At 46.3% G+C, this 23,056-nt stretch overlaps 1 protein-coding gene across 2 annotated transcripts in view; it reads right to left on the bottom strand.

The window, feature by feature from the left end:
- NTRK3 (neurotrophic receptor tyrosine kinase 3) overlaps nucleotides 1-23,056 on the bottom strand; it is a 424,805-nt gene that overhangs the window by 256,196 nt on the left and 145,553 nt on the right. For both annotated transcript variants that reach the window (XM_081552009.1, XM_081552010.1), the window contains 3 exons: nucleotides 16,546-16,569; nucleotides 14,831-14,895; nucleotides 13,951-14,053 (listed from right to left, as the gene is read on the bottom strand). In XM_081552009.1, the coding sequence (XP_081408135.1) occupies nucleotides 13,951-14,053; nucleotides 14,831-14,895; nucleotides 16,546-16,569 (192 nt within the window). The remainder of the gene's footprint in view (nucleotides 1-13,950; nucleotides 14,054-14,830; nucleotides 14,896-16,545; nucleotides 16,570-23,056) is intronic.

Raw genomic sequence — 23,056 nt, 5'->3', positions numbered from 1 at the left:
TATACTTAAAATGGATACCAACAAGGACCTATTGTATAGTACAGGGAACTCTGTTCAGTGTTATGTGCCAGCCTGGGTGGGAAGGGTTTTGAGGGAGAATGGATACATGTATATGTATAGCTGAGTCCCTTTGCTGTCCACCTGAAACTACCACAATGTTAATCAGCTATACCCCAGTACAAAATGAAAAGCTTAAAGTTTGGAAAAATAAATAATAAATTGTCATTTTAAATCTCTTCACTGAATTACATCATACTTATAAACCATCGTGTGCTTAACCAGCCATTTATTACTAGATATTTAAGCGATTCTTGGTTGACCAAGTTAACTGTGTAAGTCACAGTGGGATAAATGCCCACACACATCAAGATGGGTAGGTGTTTGTGATCACTACCTGACGCTAAATTCTCAGAAGTGGAGTTTCTCGGGAATCGGCTTCTTCTGATTTTAGCTTTATAATAGAACTTGCCAAACCGCTTGCCAGAAAGGCAGCCTTAGTCCGAACACTCAGCAACAGCAAACGTGAGTGTCCATTTTCCCATTCTCTTGCGCAGCCCCTCATTTCCGATAGCGCTTCTTCTTAAAGGCCTCCAGCCCCACACATAGCCCAATCAGGCAGGCACGTTCCCTCCTGAGAAGCAAGCCCACGGAGCGACCAAGGCTGTTCGAGCCATATCTGTACATCATGGCCAATAACAGGACTCAAATTCTGCCCGCTTTCCTTAAAGACTGAGCCAACCATGGGGTGGCCCCCGGCATCCCTCCACTGGTCCTAGGCCAAGCCACTGAACTCAATCGATTGGGAAGTATTCACTTGGAAAGGTAGTTCCTGGAACCACCTGGGCACCCTCCTAGTGGTTCACGTCAGGCCCTGCTGGCAGACAGACAGACGCTGGCATTCTTCTCCACCACCTGAGGACAGGTATGCACAGCTGCTGCAGCACTGAGGCCCCTCTGAACTCCAGATGCCTGTCAGGTAGAGAGGCCTGGCATTTCTGGAACTGATAAGGAAACTTATAGCTGTTCCAGTCCCTGGCCAGCTATGCAACTCTTATTCCACAGTCAATTGGGAGGGCAGGTCAGGCATCCAGTGTAAATACCACCAGAGCGGCAGGAGTGAGGAAACAACATTCCAGCCACCAAGGGCAGCATCTCTGAGACTGGCAGGTGGCCTGGGCCACCGCTGACTTAACCCATAAGGCTTCTTCCAGCAAAGAACATGCCCGGATCCACATAAGTGCCTGCCAGTCCAAGCTGCTCCGATTTCCTACAGCCCCCAGTGGTACCTCCAAGATCTGCCGTGGGAGGAAGAGGAAACAGGGCATGGACGTTTCTAAAAGAGGAAAGGTAATGCCTACCCCGGCAGCACAAGGGACTCTGGGCTGGGAAGGCCGCCTGCCAACTGACTGCTGGCCTCCCTGGGGCTCCATCCCCAACTTTTGCATTGATGGACCTCAGACTGAGATCAGAGGAGGCAGCATGCCTTCCAAAGTACCCTGGTGTGGAAGGAGGTGGCAGTTCGGTGTAAACCAAGGAATCCACTACAGAAACTGCTTTGGAAAAAAGTGAGGCTTAGCTACTCAGAGTATATGTTAGTCGCTCAGTCGTGTCCAACTCTCTGCAACCCCATGGAGTGTAGCCTGCCAGGCTCTTCTGTCCATGAAATTCTCCAGGCAAGAATACTGCAGTGGGTTGCCATTTCCTTTTCCAGGGGATCTTCCTGACCCAGGGATCAAACCTGGATCCCTGCATTGCAGGCGGATGATTTACCGTCTGAGCTACTAGGGAGGCCCAGGGTAGAACTCAAATGCCTTAGAAGTCCTGGTTCTGTTTTGTAATCTGATAGCTACTGTTGTGTGTGCGTACTCAGTCGTGTCTGACTCCTGGTGACCCCAGAGACTGTATGTAGCCTGCCAGGCTCCTCTGCCCATGGAATTTTCCAGGCAAGAAACTGGAGTATATTGCCATTTCTTCCTCCTGGAGTCACATTATTCCAGCTAGTACAGTAAGACTTTGAGGCAGGCTGATTTTGGTCACGATGTGCAGGAAGAAATGAAAAGCAGAGATGTGACTGACCTAAGTCCCCAGATCACAGGCGTGGGGTTTTCACTTAGTCCCTCGATACCTGAACTGTGGGCCCTGGAGAAACATCCTTTGGAAACTTAGATCTCAGCCCTTGTCCAGATCTGTTCAATTAGAATCTGAATTTTCCCAAGATCCCCAGCATCTCCCAGGATTCATGAGCCACTGTCATGAAATGTTAGTGAGCATCAAAATCACCCCCACTTCATCCCAGGTCTGACCCAGTGGGTGTGGGGTGAATCCCAGGCATTTGCATGTTTCCCAAGTCCCCAAGGTGATCAGATAGATTGGTCTAGAGGCTGCATACATGACCTGGGAGGCTATATGCAGCTGCATCTTGGCCTGGTTCTCAAACTTGGCTGCACAATTGAAATCTCCTGAGGTATTAAAAAACATACCCATGCCCTAGTTTCACCTCTGGAATCGAATTCAATTGGTCTGGGGTGCTGCCTGGGCTGATGGAGTTAAACAATTTGACCAAGTGATTGGAATGTGCAGCAAAGACTGAGAACCATTGATTCAGAGTGACCTCAATTAAAATCTGGTTTTCTTACTCACCAGTCACACAACACAGGGCAGTTTAGCCAGTCTGAGCATCCTTCTCATCCTTACAATGGACAGAATAGTCACATGTAAGAACTAAATGTTGTAAGGTATATTAGACATCTGATATTCAGTAAGTAAGGCAGGGAAGGCAATAGTGAGCGCACCAAAGAATTGATTCTTTCCAACTATGGTGCTCGAGAAGACTCTGGAGAATCCCCTGGACAGCAAGGAGATCAGACCAGGCAAGCCTAAAGGAAATCAACCCTGAATACTCACTGGAAGGACTGATGCTGAAGCTGAAGCTACAATACTTTAGCCACCTGATGCAAAGAGTCAACTCATGGGAAAAAACCCTGATGCTGGGAAAGATTGAAGGCAGGGGGAGAAGAGGGCAACAGAGGATAAGATGGCTGGATGGCATCACTGATTCAGTGGACATGCGTTTGAGCAAACACCAGGAGATGGTGAAGGACAGGGAAGCCTGGCGTGCTGCAGTCCATGGGTTGCAAAGAGCTGGACATGACTTGGCAACTAAACAACAAACAACATAGAGTAAGTACCCATTAAATGCCCAATGTCTCCATACTCTTCCCTTGCTATGATTAGAAGTGAAAAATCAGCTGATACCCCAAATCTCAGCTTCTCTATAGAAAGGAAGTATAGAAATATCAGTTCCCCTCATCACCATGCAGGAAAAGATAAAGGTGCCAGGGCTTGAAACCGCATTGGAGCTTGCGTTCAGCAAGCAGAGCTGGCTTCATGGGCCTGACCCTGACTCCACACTCAGAAGAGCCCCGTGATTAGGGTGTAAGTCTCTGCCATAGCTGCGCTGAAATTCTAGTACTTTGGGAAGATTTTGCACTGGGTCCCACAAATTAGGCAGCTGGTCCTGTCGGGAGGAAGCTGGTTTGGGGACCGGTACGAGGATGTCAGCAAATCTGTCTCCGGCTTGTGGCAGCAGAGTGAATACAGGAGGAAAGAATAAAGGGGTGAGTGCCAGAGTGACCTGATGAAAATTTCTCTAAACTAGACATACCCAGGTATCAAGGAAGGGAGAAAGAGAGGGTGTCACTAGACCCAGGAAGGGACCAACTGGAAGCTTTTCTTCTTTCCTCAGGATGCTCCGGGGCCCAGAGCTGGTGGCAGACACCCCTGGGGGCTGAGTCCCAGCCAGATGCAGGCTGCACTTCCTACTCCTGCAGCACACCCCTCCCCCGCCCCAGCTCATCGGGCTCATCCCCCTGATGGATGCACAGCACGAAGCAGACTGAGGAGGAGCTGGGACCAGGGACGCGCAGCGGTTCTCTTATCTGACATTGTTTTCCTTGTGTGTTTTTTCTCCCGAATCCAAAATCATGTTCCTCCATCAATGGCTGTTTTCATCTCTCTGCTTTGCTGCCTGTGGTTCCATGGGCCACTCTTTGGACATCCCGAAGCTTCTGCAGAATTCACAGGAGAACGGGCTGCCTATACCCATGGCTGGGGCACTGCAGCCATTGTGGAAGCTTCCGTTAAACAGAGTCCATGGTCCCTCCTCCTCTGGGCAAGTGCAAAGCCCCCAGGACCCGCAGGAGATACAGAGATGAAAACAATGTGCTGGAAGAAGACAGGGGATTCTGTTGGAACTATTTCTGCAGCTTGACTGTGCAGGGGTGCAAACCACGCTGGGCCAAGGACATTGTGAGAAAATCATGGCTGGCATCCCCTTACCCTCTTAGGTCTCCATCCTAGTGCCAAGATAGAACAGATTTCTGGATCAGCAAGGAAGTCTGTCACCAGAACTTTGGATGACTAATAAAACACCAAAGTTCGTGAATTTTTTTGAGTAAAAATTAGCGTGGACCTGATTTATTCCTAGTTTTAAAAATCTCTTTTGCTAACTGGTATGTGCATCTATTTTTTTTTTTTTTTTTTTAGGTATGAAGCTACTGCAAGGGCCAGTATTTGTCCAAAAACCTGGTTATTCCTGCAGGAGGGCAAAGGCATGTGGCTGACAGTCCTTTGTCATATGTGAAGCAGGGGACACAAAGCTGAGAACTTCTAATCTGAAGTATCAAAGGGCTGTTAACCCTGTGGGAGCCTGTTGCGATGGCATGGGCTAGTAAGAACTGTGTTCTGCTGCCAAAATCAAATGAATTAGAGGGACAATGGCTTTGGCTGTAGAGCAGGCATGTTGGCCACCCTTGGCCCTGCTGTCCAGGAAGCAGGGACCTGCCAAGAACAGCCTGCAAGCAGGTAGTTACAGCAGAGAAACATTTTGTATCAGACTCAAAAAAAAAAAACAAAACAAAGCAGGGATTTCTCTTCAAAGAGAAGAGTCAGTCGGTGCTGGAGAACAGCTGGTTCCCTGATGCCCTGAGAGAGGAACAGAGCGGGGCAGCCTTTCATGACCAATGGTAACAGTAGGGCATCTCTTATGTCTCCTGCATAGGCAGGTGGGTTCTTTACCACTAGCACCAACCTTGGAAGCCTCAAAATCAAGGCCAGATAAGTGTATTTCCCAAGACAAAAGAAGCTACCTCATCAGCAGCACCAGTGGTGGCCTAGTCCAGGGTCCAGGTCCCCTTTCAACTGTCTCAGAAGTCTCTGTCTCTACCCCACTCTCGTATCAATTCCCTGGCCCTGTGCTCACAGCTGTAAATACAGGGATTCTCTCTCCCAACTGAAGAAGAAATGCCAGTGAGAGGATCAAACCTTAGGACAGGACCCCTCCCAACCCTGGAAGAATCCTTCTGAGTCGTATAACCCAAGCTTAGGAGAGAGGGCAGAAATGACTCCTTGCCAAGTCTAACCAGCCCCTTTGACCAAGCAGTTACACCAGAGGGAAAACAAGGCCATTCAACATGTGTAGCTGCCCCCAAGCTCTTTTGGCAGCAGCCAGTCCCTCCAAATTCAAGACTTTGGCATGATTCTACAATCCACTTGGAGGACAGTTACCATCTGTATATGGGGGGGAAAATGTTAATAACCCCCAATCATAATCAAATAAGCAACCACTTTACTTTAAGTACCTATTAGCTGATGCTAATTCACAATGGAACAATCCTGGAGTGCCCGTCTACAGGCCCATCAGAGGCACCAGCACACATCCAACCATTAGGATGGATGGCAAGCAGATGAAGCACTTAAGGTTTTACCAGAAGCCCAGGCAGCTTTTCCTTCCCAGCCTCCCAGCTTCCTTTGCCTTGCCAGGTGGTCCACATGTCCAGAAAGAGACAAAGGATGTCCTCTAAACCTGAGAAGCAAGACTCTTTCATCAGCTCCCATCTTTTCCCCAGGCCAGGTGTGCCCCAGCTTGAGAAAAGCAGATTCACACGAGATGTTTTTGGAAGCCCCGTTGAAGTGGGATGGCATTCAAAGATAATTAGATAAAATACTGGATAAGCAAAGCTTATTTATTCACAGTCCAGCTTCATCTCCCAGACCCTCCCAGACTCTCTGCCCACACCACGTATGTGGGAAAGCAGGCCAGCATTGCTCTAGCTAGCCATGTATTTTGGCATGCCATTTCATTTCCCTGGGTCTGTTTCTTTACCTGTACAATGGAGACATTAGCCTAATAACTCTAAGGTCTGTTTCAACTCTAATAAACCATTATTCTGGTTCTTCTGTGGGAGTAAGAGGGAACCAAGACAAAGGACGTTCACTGCCACAGTAACTCTCATCTGGATATATATAAAGATGCTTGTACGACTTTCCCAGTGGCTCAGTGGATAACATCGATGCCTGCCAATGCAGGCATCAGTGCAGGAGTCTTGGCTTCAATCCCTGGGTCAAAAGATCCCCTGGAGGAGGAAATGGCAACCCATTCCAGTATTCTTGCCTGAAAAATCCCATGGACAGAGAAGCCTGGCGAGGTTGCAAAGAGTTGGAAAGAGTCGGGAACAACTAAGCATGCACACATACCCAAATACACACATACATAAGAGGTAGTCAGATAAGACAGACCAAAGAATGTATGCTCTTTTTTTTTTTTTTTTAATATATTTTGGTTTCTGTCCCCAGTTGCTGACACAGGGCACCAAAGACCTTTCTTGGTTTTTTTAAAAAATATTTATTTCTTTACTTGGCTGCATCGGGTCTTAGCTGTGGCATGCAGGATCTAGCTCCCTAACCAGGGAACTAGCAAGAAGAAATACTGGACTTATTTCTTGAACCTGGGTCCCCTGCATTGGGAGCGCAGAATCGTAGCCACTGGACCATCAAGGCAGTCCTCCAAATGCGTGCTCTTTTTACAGGCTTCAAAAACCCCACATATTTGCTTCCTTCTCCATTAAACAATAATGAGTCACCTTATATGAAAATTATAGGACTTGTTCAATTATTTAAAGACATATTTAAACAAAGCATCTTTTACCCGGTTATCATTCTAACAACCATGTGAAACAAAGATGGCAGATGCACTAGGGATATTCATGGTGGGACTGCCAACACCACGGAGTTAGGTCATTCTAGTTGCCATGAAAAGTGAGTGAGAATGCAAGGTAGGGGGATTCGAGACCCAACCCGGCTTAACTAGACTGAGAAACCAGAGTAAGTCACCTCTTTGCTTGCACCTCCTATGCCTCATTTTCTCATCTGTAAATACTAATGTTTTTTAAGTCTGGCTAGATCACTGTCATGATCTTCTGATGTATAATTTTAAAATATCATATTTTATGAATGAGCATCGTATAAATTCTAAGCCATGTCACTTTCAGGCCCAGGATGCACTGGCACAATATAACTAGATGTTAAAATAGTGAACTATTTTGAAATATTTCTGTTGTTTGCTGTATTAGTCACTAAATCATGCTCAACTCTTTTGCAACCCCATGGACTGCAGCCAGCCAGGCTCTTCTGTCCATGGGATTTCCCAGGCAAGAATACTGAAGCAGGTTGCCATTTCCTTCTCCAGGGGATTTTCCCAACCCCAGGGATGGAACCAACATCTCCACTGGTTCCTGCATTGATAGGCAGATTCTTTACTACTGAGCCACCTGGGAAGCCCATTTATTTCTGTACCTCCCAGTAAATGACCCCTGCCCTGAACCTCCCAACTACCCACCCCTCAACCACCCCATGATCCAGCAATGATCATGAATTAACACATGACCCAGCAGGGAGCCTCAGGGCCCTGCCCAGCTGGAGGGTTGGTGTTTGTTCTGACTGGTCAGTGACTACACCACACCAAGTACTTCAGGATCATCCTGCTCAAAAGCACAGGGCTTCATCAACAGTCCAAAGAATCCCCACTGGACACTCAGCCTCATTTTAGAATCTCTGTGATCACAAGAGGAGAGGAACTCTAATCCTCACATCTCCACAGGAGAGAATCCAGAACTCTCCCCAGGCCAGAATTTTGATCAACAGGATGGCAGCTGATAACAGTTAAAAGATGTCTGAGACAATACATTTTCAGTTCATTTCTATAAGCTCTGGTCCATACATTCATCTCCCATAAAACAACTGCTCAGTGGAATGCCTATACATACCAACATGGTGAGAACTCTAACAAATGACAGGTAAATAAAGCAAGATGTGGAAGGGTGCTTGCAGTATAAACATGTACATACATTAAAACATACACAAAATAATGCATCTTATAAATATACTCACATATGTATACATGTATACATATACTTTGCCAACAAAGGTCCATCTAGTCAAGGCTATGGTTTTTCCAGTGGTCATGTATGGATGTGAGAGTTAGACTGTGAAGAAAGCTGAGTGCTGAAGAATTGATGCTTTTGAACTGTGGTGTTGGAGAAGACTCTTGAGAGTCCCTTGGACTGCAAGGAGATCCAACCAGTCCATCCTAAAGGAGATCAGCCTTGGGTGTTCATTGGAAGAACTGATGTTGAAGCTGAAATTCCAATACTTTGGCCACCTCATGCGAAGAGTTGACTCATTGGAAAAGACCCTGATGCTGGGAAGAATTGGGGGCAGGAGGAGAAGGGGACGACAGAGGATGAGATGGCTGGATGGCATCACCGACTCGATGGACATGAGTTTGGGTAAACTCCGGGAGTTGGTGATGGACAGGGAGGCCTGGCGTGCTGTGATTCATGGGGTCTCAAAGAGTCAGACACGACTAAGCGACTGAACTGAACTGAACTGAATATGTATATCTTCACATCCTGTACATATCTGTGACAATTCTTGGGAGTTCTGCAGTCTTTAATTATGCTGTTTAAAACTGCTGGCACACACATTCTCTTATCCAAATAAAATTTATTAAAAAGGTCTATAAGAGACAGAGATATACATATTGCATAGGCCAAAAAAGGTGGCTTTTCCATAAGAGGTGATGGAAAAAATCCGAATGAGCTTTCTGGCCAACCCAATACTTTTGACTATTTTCTAGATATCTGTTAACAAAGGCAACTGTAATATCAAAAAAAAAAAAACTATATATATATAAAATATATATATATACATAAATACATACACACATATATATACAAACATATACATATAAGTAGAATTATAAAACTGAACTGGTTATCACACTTGGGCGCTAAGATTGTCATAGGGTGGAGATAGTTGCTAATTTGACAGAGTATGAGGTTGGTTGGGAGAGAGCCATGAGGGTAAGTGTGGGTGTGCAGAGACAGCAGAGAAAGAGAGACAGAGATACAGGGAGAGAGACAAAAACAAGTGGACTGATGGATGCACAATGAACTCAGGCTAATGATCGCCTAGGGAAATGGGAGGGGACATCGACCAGGGGTGACAGTTAAAGCCATTTTAGTTTTTTATCAGTAATAAAAAAAAAAATTAGATGCGATATAAAACAAAACAGTGAGTTGCTCATTCTGAGTGGCAGGAATGGAATATGAGAATATGAGTGTTTGTTTAACTAATCTTCATATTTTTTTAATAGTTTTTAATTTCTCAGAAGGAATTCATTTGAATAAGTCCTCCCCATCCACACACTGTGTTCCAGGCCCTCAGATGTGGAATGCGGGAATTATTTATGAGTTTCCCAGATCATCCCCACTCTCCTGCCTACTGCCCAGACAGCTCAGATTTCCAAATGAGCCCTAACTAGCCCATTACTGATTAACAAGCTGTGCTTTTTTTTTTTTAATGAGTCAAAATAAAGTCATTCATTTTTAAGTTCAATAACCATTTGTCACAGACTGCAAAGTTTCAGGCATACGGGCAGAGTGATCGCAGGCTTCTATGACAAGTCACTCCTAGTCTAACAGGACAGATGACGTCTGAGCAAAATAATGACAGTGCCCTAGGATTAGGGCAGAAGAAAACTATTTTTACTAAATACTGTGCAGGACACAGTAGGTCATGATTAAGTCTTGGGAGGGTAGCCCTTCCTGGAAGGAGAATAAAAGGAGCCTGGAAAGGCTTATACATAAAGAAGAGAAGAAAACAACAAACACAGGCACCCTTGCAAACATCAGTCACACACAGATCTTAACACTCAGGGCAATCCGAAGAGGGAGGTGGGATCATTGCATCATTTTGAAGTTGCGGGAACAGAGGCTGTGAGAAGTTAAGTAACTTTGCTGGGAACAAAGAGTAATTAAGTGACATCACAGATTCCAACCCAGAGTTGAAAATTCAAAGCTGAGGACGGGGTGGCTCAGAAGAGATGGAGGTTTGGCTGCTTCAGAGTTGGGGGGTTTCTGGTACCCACACCTTTGCTCTTTTTTTTTTTTCTGGACTGGGATGCCTGCTGGCAATCAAAGATCAAGGGTGGATGCAGCCTGGGGCATTTGCTAGTCATCCTAAGACGAGAACTAAATACAATCAGGTGTAATAAAGACCAGAAAGATGCAGGCTTAATTCTAAACAGGGTCAGCCATCAATATACCGTCTCATCTTGCCTCTCATTTTAGCGTAACTTCTTTAGGTCACTTGCCTTTAAGGAATATTTCACTGCCAACCTCGTGGACATGTTCTTGTAGCTCAGTAGGGACCAACAGGGGCAATTCAGCCTGGGAGAGGGGAGTGGGCATTGGGAGAGGCTCCAAGGACAGCTGAGGGAAAGGCGCCGCCCTGGGTGCTGCCTAATCCATCCATCATGGGGACACGCTGTTCCAGAAACCGGATGACAATTAATAGGAAAAATCTGCTCTCACAGCGCTGCCAAGCTTGTCTCAGGATTTCAGCTGGTGGTGCGCCTCTCAGTGGGGAGAGCAGGAATGCCCCCATTCTTCCCTTTGCTCAAGGCTCTGCTGTTTTCTCAGGTGAAGGGAGGAAGAGAAAGGAAAGTTCCTCACATGGTAGGAAAAGTCTGCACAAGACATAGCGCCAGGTCCTCAAAGCCAGGACTCCAAGCATGATGCTACGATTGAAGGCTCAGGGACTTCCCTGGTGGTCCAGTGGCAGAGAATCCGTCTGCCAATGCAGGGGACATGGGCTCAATCCCTGCTCCAGGAAGATCCCACATGCTATGGAGCAACTAAGCCCGTGTGCCACAACTTCTGAAACCCGAGTACCGTACAGCCTGTGCTCTGCAAAAAGAGAAGCCATGTGCAGTGAGAAGCCTGTGCACCACAATGAGAGAGTAGCTCTTGCTCACTGCAGCTACAGAAAGCCCAGTGCAGCAACAAGGGGACCCAGCACAGCCAAAAATTAATTAATTATCATTTTTAAAAAAGGATTGCAGGCTCCAACCTTACAGGATGATGGCTTATCTTCCAAACCTGTGAAACCCTATTTGGCACGTGGGGTAGTGGCAGATAAAATGTCTCCACCCAAGGTACCTGACCGTGGGCTTCTCTTGTTTAATAAGTCATCTGGCTTTGGGCCAAGCTTATACATAGAAAGCTTTATAATTTGCCTGTGTGCATATTTCTGTTGGACGAAATATTTCATATACTTCAAGCAAGCCTGGTTTGCCTTGTTTGGACTTGTTCAGCTTAACCAAGAGCAGAAGAGGCAGGAGGCTTCTAGGAAGCCAGGCAGTCTGCCCCGTTTCCTACCTTTCTCGTTCTCTACGCTATATCCCTTGCTATATATCAGTGTTCTAGATTTATAGGACAGTCACAGACTCTTTTGAGAATATAACAAAAGCTGAGGATTAGTTCCTTTCCAACCCCACACCCCCATACCACAAACAAACACTCAAACATTTGCATATAAATTTGTTGTTGTTGTTGTTGAGTCACTCAGGCTTATCTGACTCTTTGAGACACTGTGGACTGTAGCCCACCAGGCTTCTCTGTCCAAGGGATTCTCCAGGCAAGAATACTGGAGTGAGCTTCCATTTCCTTCTCCAGGGGATTTTCCAGGCCCAGGGATCAAACCCTCGTCTCTAATGTCTCTTGCATTGGCAGGTAGGTTCTTTACCACTGAGCCACCTGAGAAGCCCACATTTAATTCAAGGGACCACTATCCCTGTGAATCTCATTTATGCTTTCCCCTTCAGTTCCTGAAACCCCAGGTCAAGACCCCCACCCCAGACACCAGCTCTGGTGCAGAAGTCATAGAAATCATCTTTCTGGACCCCATAATCTCATCAGAAGACTCCACCCTGAATCCTAGCTCAGGAACCTGATGGCCTGTCAAACCCTTCATCAGCCCTCCCCACCCATCTCCTATTAACATCAGCCATAAATGGAAACCCCAGCTGGGAATATATTTTGAAATTCAAGTTTCTGTTTAAACACTGGTACCCAGCCTCCCTTGAGCCATTTGGTCAGATCCACCCTGGGACCAGGCAGATGGATGCTAATTTACCATGTTAACCCCTTTCGTGCCAGTCCCTTTAACCCAAGTCTTGGTGGAGAGCCACGTCTCAAGCCCGATCCCAGCGGTCATGGGGTTGAGTGCTCTGTGTCATGGAAACTGGTCAGCAGATGCAGCAATCATGATGCTCTTGGCATCGTTTCTGGAACTCTGTGTAGAGCTATGTGCTGGGGCCACTTTCAATGCCAGAGGCTACCACCGACATCTAGCTCTCTGAATGCCTTCTCTTCACAACTCCACGGATAGGTGCAGACAAGGTCAAAACCCGGTTACTCAGAAAGTCCCTTTGTTTCAGGAGGCAGGTAGCTAGGTATGAGCAGAGAAATGGGGGCAGGAGCCAGGTGGCCAGAAACCATGCATCCTATAAACAGTAGGGGTCCACAGGCAGACAAAGGAAAGCAGGGACCTTCAGACTGACAGGAAACCACACATTTTGGGTGACAAGGGTTCAAGCAGCAGACAAAGAAAGGTGGGGAAAGGTAGGAATCTCCTGAGTCTAAATGTCGTCTTTTACTCATTGTGCTCTCATTACAGGGCTGGGCTTCGCAGGTGGCACTAGTGGTAAAGAACCAACCTGCCAATGTAGGAGACATAAGAGATGCGCACCTGATCCTTGGGTAGGGAAGATCCCTGGAGGAGGGCATGGAACCCACTCCAGAATCCCACGGACAGAGGAGCCTGGCAGGCTACAGTCCACGGAGTCACAGAGAGTCAGATACAACTGAAGAGACTTAGCACGCACACACCCTCTCATTATAACAAGATTAGCCTTACAGATAAGAAGTACTCATCATGCACAGATGCCATGAAACTTTTGATCTAAGCTAAACAGGGACAGAAGTTCCTCCTCCCCTCAGGAAAATGGAGCTAGGATGACAAATCAGGGAAGTCTACCCCCAAACCCCTCCTTCCCCAGTGAATATTCTGCCCATTCATTTATACACCCCTCATAACTGGCTTTGGAGGAGGCAATGGCACCCCACTCCAGTACTCTTGCCTGGAAAATCCCATGGACGGAAGAGCCTGGTAGTCTGCAGTCCATGGGGTCGCTAAGAGTTGGACACAACTGAGCAACCTCACTTTCACTTTTCACTTTCATGCATTGGAGACGGAAATGGCAACCCACTCCAGTGTTCTTGCCTGGAGAATCTCAGGGACAAGGGAGCCTGGTGGGCTGCCGTCTATGGGGTCGCACAGAGTCGGACACGACTAAAGTGACTTAGCAGCAGCAGTAGCAGCATAACTGGCTTTCCAAAGAGACCCAGACAGATGAGTCCCTTATCTGTCTGCCCGCTCTCCCTCTGAGAGTGTATCCTTGCTTAAACAAACTTTCACTTTACTTTCTTAACCTCTCTCCATCATCTTGGCACCAGCCCACTGAAGCCATGTTTTCGGTCATCATAGAAAAACCAAGTGGTCCACAGTCTGGTTGTCACAGACACCAACACTGCCTTCAATCCATCATTACCAATAATAAAGGTGTAGACAGGAGTCACTAGCCAGGGCCACTTAAGCCCACCACGAGAGACCCTCTCAGAGAGCAGAGAGAGATTAAAACAGCATCTTTTGATCAAAAGGAGCCATGGTTCTCCGATTCAACCCTCGCAAATGAACATCCCACCTTACCTTTCATTCCAAATTTGGACCGTCGCCCATACTTGTTGATCATGATAAACAGAACCACCAACAGGACACAGGCAAAAGCAGCAAGTCCAACTGCTATAGATACCTGTTAGGAGCCAAACACAGGCGAGCAGAATTACTGAAAACCCGAGGTCTGTATGAGTAACACACGGGCTCAGATGAGAACAGCCCTATTATAGTAGTGACCAGAGCCCTCCCAGAACTTCAGTAAACTCCAGAACTTCTCAGACTGAGGAAACTCTTGAGAAGACATAATTTATGAGGTTCTGCGAACATCAAAAAAAAAAAAAAATTACCCAAATCAATTAGAGAAAACTTCCATGATTCAGTGTTCTGAGCCCTCTCAGCTGGGGCCATCCCAACAGACGCAGGAGGAAGCCCAGAGAGGCTTCTGTCTATCGTTTCATTGTGGTTTTAATTAGCAAGTAAATCCTGCCTCTTCCTGTTGACCTGCTTGGGGTAATATTCTTATCCATGAGATTCTAAAAAGACCTCTTTCCTTTCCTTTCCTCCCCAGAGAAATCTCAGGCTCTGAGAGTAGGGTAGGGGCACCTCCCACCCAAGAAGATACCCCAGGCAACTCTGACTTTTGTAAAAGGTTGTACAATTAGCAGGCTCCTAATGGAGTGGGAATTCTCAAACTCTTCTCTTCCAAGCCCCGGGGCTTAAAGCAGATCCTCAAAGACTTCCTCAAACAATGAATTATTCTCATCAGGTTTCAACCACCTTACAGGAGGTCATTCATCACAGATTCTTTATGCCACAGTTCCAAACAAGGTGGTGTTTGGAAAATGAGGACTTAAAACAGAAGGCGGAAAACCACTGCATCAGTAAACACCTTTCTCTTGACCAAGTAACTCACCCCAAAAGTGTCTTCCTCTGGTTTGTGGGTCACAGTGATAGGAGGGGTGGGGCTCACTTCGTAGACTGAAAACCAAACAGAAAAACGGAAGAGCAGTTAGTTTGCTGGCCACGAGAACCTCCCCCACAGTTCTCACCCAACTCCCAAACCTTCTCCAAAGTTCTTGCTGGAGAATATCCCTTTGAAGTCAGACTCTGTCTGACCTCTCCAGGCTTTGCAGGGGTCCCCAGAGACCAGATCCCCAAAGGTTGTCTGGCCGGTGTTGACAGCTCAAGGACAGACTGCATAGGCATAAAGAGCCTTCACTCCCATCCCCCGATTCACATCCCAGAGTAAATAGCCTAACCCTAACCTGGGCAACACGGGCCATGAGCTATTGGATAGATGAGAGGAAGGGAGATGGTTTGGGATCACAGCCAGGGTCTGGATTCAGCCCATTTTGTCAGTGAAGGCAGCTCTGGCTACACACAGCTCCTCTCTGCATCCCTTACCCTGTCCCTTCTTTCTATGCCCTCCCTGTTTCCTCTTCACTCCTCAGTGAGATCCAGGAGGCCTGTGGCCCCACAAACTCCCCACTATCCATTGCCCTGAGGCAGATTTCAGAGCACAGTGGCAGCTTCAGTTAAGCAGCAAGTTTATCTGACTAGGAAACACCAGGTCTTCCCAGCAAGGCCTGGAGGGGCAGCCCAGCCTCCCTCAGACCTCCATCTGGAATCACCAACTTGTCCAGAGATGCCCCCGGTTCAAACTTCTCCGGAGGGACGTTCTGTGAGAGGACAAGTCCTCTAAGACCAAGGACAAATAAAGGAATTACAGGTGATATTTACATCTGAGCCAAACAGCAAGGTGTGCCCTAAACAAGACTGTCTGCTGTCTCAGGCCACACAGGAAGCTGAAATGACCTCAGCTGTCACCATTCTCCCATGGGGGACAAAAGGAAGAGAAATAAATATGGGTTCCCCTACAGTCCATGAGCAAACCCCCAAATCCTTTGGGAGTTGTCTAGTCCTGGCCCCGAACTGCTTATAGACTGAGCCTCAATAATTTCATTTAAAGACAGGTGAGCCGTGCCGGGCACAGCTCCGCTCGTCTTGCGTGCTCAGTCGTTGCATGCTCAGAGTTGTGTCCTACTCTTTGTGACCCCTGGACTGTCACCTGCCAGGCTCCTCTGTCCATAGATTTCCCAGGCAAGAATACTGGAGTAGGTTGCCATGCCCTCCTCCAGGGGATCTTCCTGATACAGGGATTGAACTGCTGTCTCTTAGGTCTCTTGCATTGGTGGATTCTTTACCACTTTCGCCACCTGGGTGGGTTCTGGCCAAATTCCCTGGCTCTTGAAGCAGGTGACAAACACTAACATCATAGGCTCCACATTCTCTCTGCAAGAACAACTGAGATGCTCAACACGGGTCCACAGGGGCACGTGAACCCCACATCCTTCCTGACACCACCTCTGTCTAGATAGGAAGACTCACAACATGGTCAGACCCTAGAAACCTGCAGGAAAATTGAGGCAGCAAGTGACCGCCTAAGAGGCACAGGCTTGGAATTGCCCAAGAAGAGTTTCTACTCTCCTGTCATGGTTCACTCAGATGCTCTCAGCGGCCATAGGTCTGGGGATGGCGATAAAATAGGAAAGAGGGCTGTCTGGACTCAGTAGTCACCAAAAGTATCAGAATAAATCACTTTCAAAGCAAAAGGTAAAAGAGACTTACAAGAGACAAAGTTATCCGTGCTCTCTGAAAAAAAAAAGAGAGATAATTAACAAACGTAATAAAAATCGGAACAGTCTTGCTCTATTTTCTCATAGCTATGATGTCTCCCACTCACCATGATCCCCTGTTGCCTTGGCAACTGAAAACTAAAATCTTTTGCACGTCACCCCTCCCCAGCACCCTATTACTCTTTAGAAGGTGGTCTTCCAAATGGAGAAGGAATAAGAGCTAAAACTCCTGGGTTTCAAGGGAGGTGGCCTGGCCCACCTGGAGACTAGAAACCAAACTATGAGACAAGGAATTAAATCTAGGCTCCCTGTCACACCCACAGCATTCCCTCAGGTATGCAGTATATTGGGGATGTTGGTGGAACATTAGAGCCCAGAAGAAATGCTGCAGGATGGGCTTCTGTGATCTTCCTGGAAAACGCCAGCTATGCTCTCAAGATCACAATTCCCCAAATCCACACGTAGAGTTTATTCTACTAGGTCACTGAAACATGCTTGGGAATCCCTCTAGAATCTATTTCTCAGACGAAAATGTGTCTTGAGCTTTTAGAAATGATCACCTAATAATGAAAGCCAATCATTATTGGGCATTGATTAGGAGATGGGGGTGCGCAAAATGCTTTATGTAACACATCACCCAATCCTTATACCCACCCTGGGAGATGGGTAGCATTACACCCTTTCATCAGGAGAGCAAACAGACATATAGAGATCTAGTGACTAACTGAATGTCACTCATCTAAGAAGGGATACACCTGGATTCAAACCTGGGCTCAGAACCAGTTTATCAGAGATTCTCAAACTTCAGCCTGCCACAAAGCATCCAGGAGATGACCACTACCATCCTACAACAGAAAGAATGAGGGCTTCTTGGAGAAATGCATAATTCCGGGGCTGGGGAAGAAAAAGTAAAAGGTGTGCCTAGAACATCTTGTGGTATTGAAAAGAAGAAAGCACACAAAAATTATTAGGGGAAGAAAGAAAGGACGCAGGAGCCACCGGGATGGGGTTTCCAATGGCCAAAGCAGGGATGATTTGAGCAACAAAATATAATGACAATCATAGGTTGTTATGAGCTGAATTATATCTGCCTGAAATTCATCCGCTGAAGTCCTAACCACCAGTACCTTAAACTATGACTATATTTAAAGATAGGCTCTTTAAGAGGTAATTAAGTTAACGTTATTAGCAACCTAGAGGGATAGGTGGGATGGGGGATGGGAAGAAGGTTCAAGAGGGAGGGGACATATGTATACTTGTGGCTGATTCACACTGTTTTATGGCAGAAGCCAACACAACATTGTAAAGCAATTATCCTCCAATTAAAAAAATAAATATTTTTCTCCCCTTGCAAAAAGTTCAGAAAAAATAAAGTCATTAGGATGGACACTAATCCAATATGACTGGTGTCCTTATAAGAGGGCATTAGGATATAGTTATACAGAGACAGGTGAAGACACACAGAGATGACAACCATCTGCAAGTCAAGGAGACAGGCTCAGAGAGAACCAACCCTTCTCATACCTTGATCTCAGCCTTCTAGCCTCTAGAACTGTAAGAAGATAAATTTATGCTGTTTAAGCCATTTAGTCCCTGACACTTTTTCTCATGGCAGCTCTAGCAAATTAACACATAGATTGTAATTCACAGAACAAAATAAATACCCATGAGTCCATACTGATATAAGAAGTAATTTAATCAACAAATGAGGAAGAAAAGCTCTTCCTTACAATAAAATTCCAATTAATAAATAGAGAGGAAAGGATGGAACTGTAAAAAAATCACCATTGACAAATGGCACATTAATATTTGTTTCAGGCAAGAATCACCAATGAATGCTAAAATTAATATGTGAAAGAATGATAAGAAATTATATTTATAAAGCTTCAAAATATGATGCATATTAATTACAGAAGGGAAAAAAATTATCACTATGCAGTGGAGAAACCTGGAAGACACCATCTTGACCAAGTGAGAAAGTTAACATCATGGGTAATAAGATGTACAGACATCATGTACCCCCAACACGATGTACTGAAAGGGCACAACATTACTTCTGTGGTGCTCTTACCAAACTTGCATAACTAGCATTCAATTGTGAGAAAACTCCAGGCAAACCCAAACTGTAGGATAGCCCACATATAACTAGTGAGGATTCTTCAAAGTATGCAGATCATGAAAGACAAAGAAAAGCTGAAGAACTGCCCCAGATTTAAAGAGAATACGGTAACATGGCAGCTAAATGCAATGTATAATCCTGGATTGGATCTCAAGAAGAGAAGGACAACTGATAAAATTTAGATAAAGTCTGTAGATTAGGTAATAGGGTTGTATCAATGTCACTCCTGGTTGTGATCACTGCACTGTTATTATGTAAGATGGCAACAATGGGGGAAGCTGGGTGAAGGGTATAAGAAAGTCTTTTGTATTCTTTTGCAATTTGGGAAGGTAAATCTCAAACTATTCCAAAATCAAGAACTTCAAAAAAATTTTTTTTTAACTTTTTTAAAAAAGAAATATGGATTATTGGTCCTCACCCCAGAGTTTATGATTCAGGAGGTCTGGAGTGGGTCTTGAGAATTTGCATTTTGATCAAGTTTTCAGGTGATGAGGATGCTGCTGCTCCCTTTGAGAACACTGCATTGTAGTACAACTCCTCCTGTCACAAGCCTACCACACCCTGAAAACAGCTACTCATTCATTCATTCATCATGGACCTTCTCTTTACCAGGCATTTGGCTAGCTAAGCTTTCAGTCATTGCAGTCATAACTCTGTTCTCTAACTACCTGTGGAGAAAATGATGCTTTCTATAAGGAAGGAGCCCTTTAAAGAAAGTTCTATGTGTAGCAAATGCACTGTTAATAGATTTCTTGTTCATCATCTGCTTCTCATTGTTTCAAGCAATACAGCTTTGCCCAAATTCCTGAGCATGCCCTTCATACCCCCAGCCTCCTCTAGACTTCAAGTGACCAATTACCTGATTTGGGAGGAAGATGGGGGTCAAGGGACACTAGCTGTGGCTTCAGAGAAAAGGGACGTGCCAGATCAACTCATAGTTAAAACTGATTTGCATATTTCTCATAAGGCTTTCCTTTATTGGAGAATATTCTCAGGTCAGTCAAATGTTTTAGCAGAATCTGTGAACCCTATAATCTCTCAGTGAGCTTATGAATTCTTAGCTCCTTTGCAGAAGCCTGGAGACATGTATTCACCCAGGAAACACATGAGACCTGGAACAGCCAGACCTCCGGGGTTCTCTTTAACCTGTGGGAGAACTCTAAACTTCACCCTGGAAGAGGATGGTACCCAAGAGTGGTCCTTGTCTCTGCCTGCACCAGAGGCTGGGAGAATAACTGGACTAGTGTACCAAGGCAGCATCTGAATCCCAAAGGGGACCGGGCACGAATGGAAGGCATATGCCTCCTCCAGATCGCAAATTCCTCAAGAAAAACTCAGTGGGAAAAACCAGTGGGGTCCAGAGAAAAGAGAAGAGAGGCAGCAGCTTGCATCCAGACAGACAGAGATGCACTGAGACGTGATGATGTGAAGAGATGGCCTGGCTCCAGATGCGAGGACAGGGGAGGGAGCTGCGCCAGGCATCCACATGCTCAGCCCACCCCACGCAGAAGGCCACAAGTGGCTGTCCCCTTCACTTCCCCAGCACCGGCAGATTGGGAGCACGTTCTAGTCTCAACAAGTTCCTTAGGGGAAAGAAGCCAGCCTTGATGCTGCTAAGGGCGCTGGCACAATGGTGTCTCCCCTTGATGGCACCCAGGGCCCTGAGGGAATTCTGGTTTCTGCTGTCACAATGAAGAGACTTCCTGGCCAAGTGAATAAAGCAGAATTCAAGAATTATGGCAGCTCACTTGTTCCTAAATGTTTTGTCAAGTATTTGCAGATATTCATTGCAGGAGTGCAAGCAAACACATACACACACACGCGCGCACACACACACACACACACACATCTGCATATATGTGCACGCACACATAAACACACATATATATGCACACATAAACACATGCATACACTCACACACATAAATGCACACATACATACACATAAGCACATAAATGCACACACATACACACACATGTACAAACACATACACATGTGCACACACACACCCCTTGCATACACACAGGCATGCATGCACACATGTACACATAAACACACATACAAGCACATTCACCCATACACACATATAAACACATACACACGCACACCATGCATCCACACATACATGCACACACAGGCACACACACAAATACATACATACATTCATACATGCACACATACATACATGCACACATATATACACACATACATGTGCAAACACATACACACTCGTGTGTGCGCACACCCCTTGCATACACACAAACACACACATACATACACACATAAACACACACTCACACACATTCACACACACACATACATGCATATTCACCCATACACACATACAAACACATACACATACATGCACACACACACACCCCTTGGCAACATTCCCCCTCCTATCACATCATCGTCTAAGGATCCCTAATGGTGACCTTCCAGGTGCCACTCTGACCCTGACATGATCCCCAGCCTCCCCTGACACTCAGATCCCTGCCTCCTCATGGTCCCACTCTTACACCCAGATCCTTTTTGGTGGCCCCTTTAAGATCCTGGAACATGAAAGAAGATTCCACGCTCCTAGAACACATCTTCCTTTCCAAGGACTGGCTCCTACACTAAGGCTTAAACTCTAGGTGGAACATTCTAGTGCTTCCCTGGAAATGCAGAAGGAAACACCAATGTTTGCATAGCATGTGAAGCTTACAAAAAGCTTTCCCAGAACATTTTCATCTCAATGTCCTGCTCTAAGAAAATCCTCTGATCAAAGTCTCTGCACCTTCAGACGTCTCCACTCAGTGTATTCATTTCAAGCCAGTCTCTCCTGTGGGCCTCTGACCCACGAAGAGTCAGGAAAGAAGACCCTCACCTGCAGATCTCCGTCCCCTCCCAAACAAATCCACTTTCAGTTGTCCTTGGGTGTTTTTTTTTTTAAAAAAATAACAACAAACTAATTCTCTGCTTACTCTGTACCAAGCACTGCGGGAGATATTTTAGGCAGATTGATCCACTGTCTGTGAGTTAATCTTCACCACAATCTCTGAGGCAGAAGCGAGGGGGCTGAGCAATCTGCCTGAGATCACAGAGCTAATGGGCAGCTGAGTGAGAATCTGAACCCTGGCTTGTGACTCGGTAACCACTACCTTCAGTGAAACTGCCTGAAGACGGTCTGTTAGAACTTCCCAGCTTGATTACAGAGTGACTACCAATTCCAGAACTCCTGAACTCAACGCCTTAACTCTCCACCTGGAAGCCGGGTCATGGCCAACAGTGGTTGATCCATCCCTCTGTTCGGACATAGAGCAAAACTCTTGGCAGACATCATTTCATTCATCCTCAGGACTATTTAGGCAGGAGCTCCGGTTATCATCCCCATTTTACAGATGAAGAAACAGAGGCACTCATGCCAACCGTGTGCCAAGTCCCATTCTAGGAGCTGAGGCCACCTGTCCAGTAGGACCACAGATACAGTTTGCACCTCAATCTGTCTGATTTCAGAACTTTGGCTCTGAACCTCTACACTTTGCTGTCTGAGAGCAAGAGGGATACAAATGACAGAAGCAACCTCCCCACCACTTTGCAGCAAGAGAAGAGCAGGAATCCACCAAGAGCCTTTGTGCCCAGGGCTCAGCAGGTGTGCAGTTTACCACCTGCATCACGGGACAGCTGACTCTCCTGAATTAGTTGTTTTTCCACTGTCACAACTGGCCCATCTCTTCCCTGTCACTGCCTTTTCATCATCCATCGATTCCTTTCTGAACAAGCAAACCTTCTCACAGGATGGCCCTGGCAGGGTGCAGATGGGTCTGAAAAACCTGCTTCAGGTGATCAGTTTGCCTTCAAGCTCCTCTATGACTCCACCCTCTCTCCTGCCTCCTCGGTCCACCACATGCCACAGCAGCAGTTGGCAAATAAGAGCATCTGAATTTTTGAGGTGGGAGGGCTTGTCAAGACACAGACTGCTGGGCCCCACCCCACAATTTCTGACTCAGTAGGTCTGGGTGGGGCTCTAGGATTTGAGTTCTAATACCTGCCCAGGTGATGTGGATGCTGCTGGTCTGGGAACCACTCCTGGAGAACAACCGGCCTGATTAGATTTGATAAGGTGATAGGGATATCCAGAGGTGATGAGGAAGGGCAGCTGTGTCTCTTGGGACACAGAAGGTGTATGTATGGCTGGGAGGATGCAGAGAAGGGCTTTCCTCCCAGTGGGAAAAGCCATGCCCCGCACCATTCCACTGCTCCTGCTGCCCCGTGGCCAGTACACCCTCTGTGGACAGGAGCCAGAGTGTCTTGCTCCACCTCTCAAACATTCAAGGGCTCCCACTCTCTCCAGATCCCAGGAGTTTCCCTTTGAGAACAGAAGCATCACTTGGCAGGGGCT

The sequence above is a fragment of the Giraffa tippelskirchi genome, chromosome 12 (assembly GCF_054371585.1).
Source record: "Giraffa tippelskirchi isolate mGirTip1 chromosome 12, T2T-mGirTip1v1.2.pri, whole genome shotgun sequence".
Classification (NCBI taxonomy): domain Eukaryota; kingdom Metazoa; phylum Chordata; class Mammalia; order Artiodactyla; family Giraffidae; genus Giraffa; species Giraffa tippelskirchi.
This window is presented reverse-complemented; position numbering and strand designations above follow the sequence as displayed.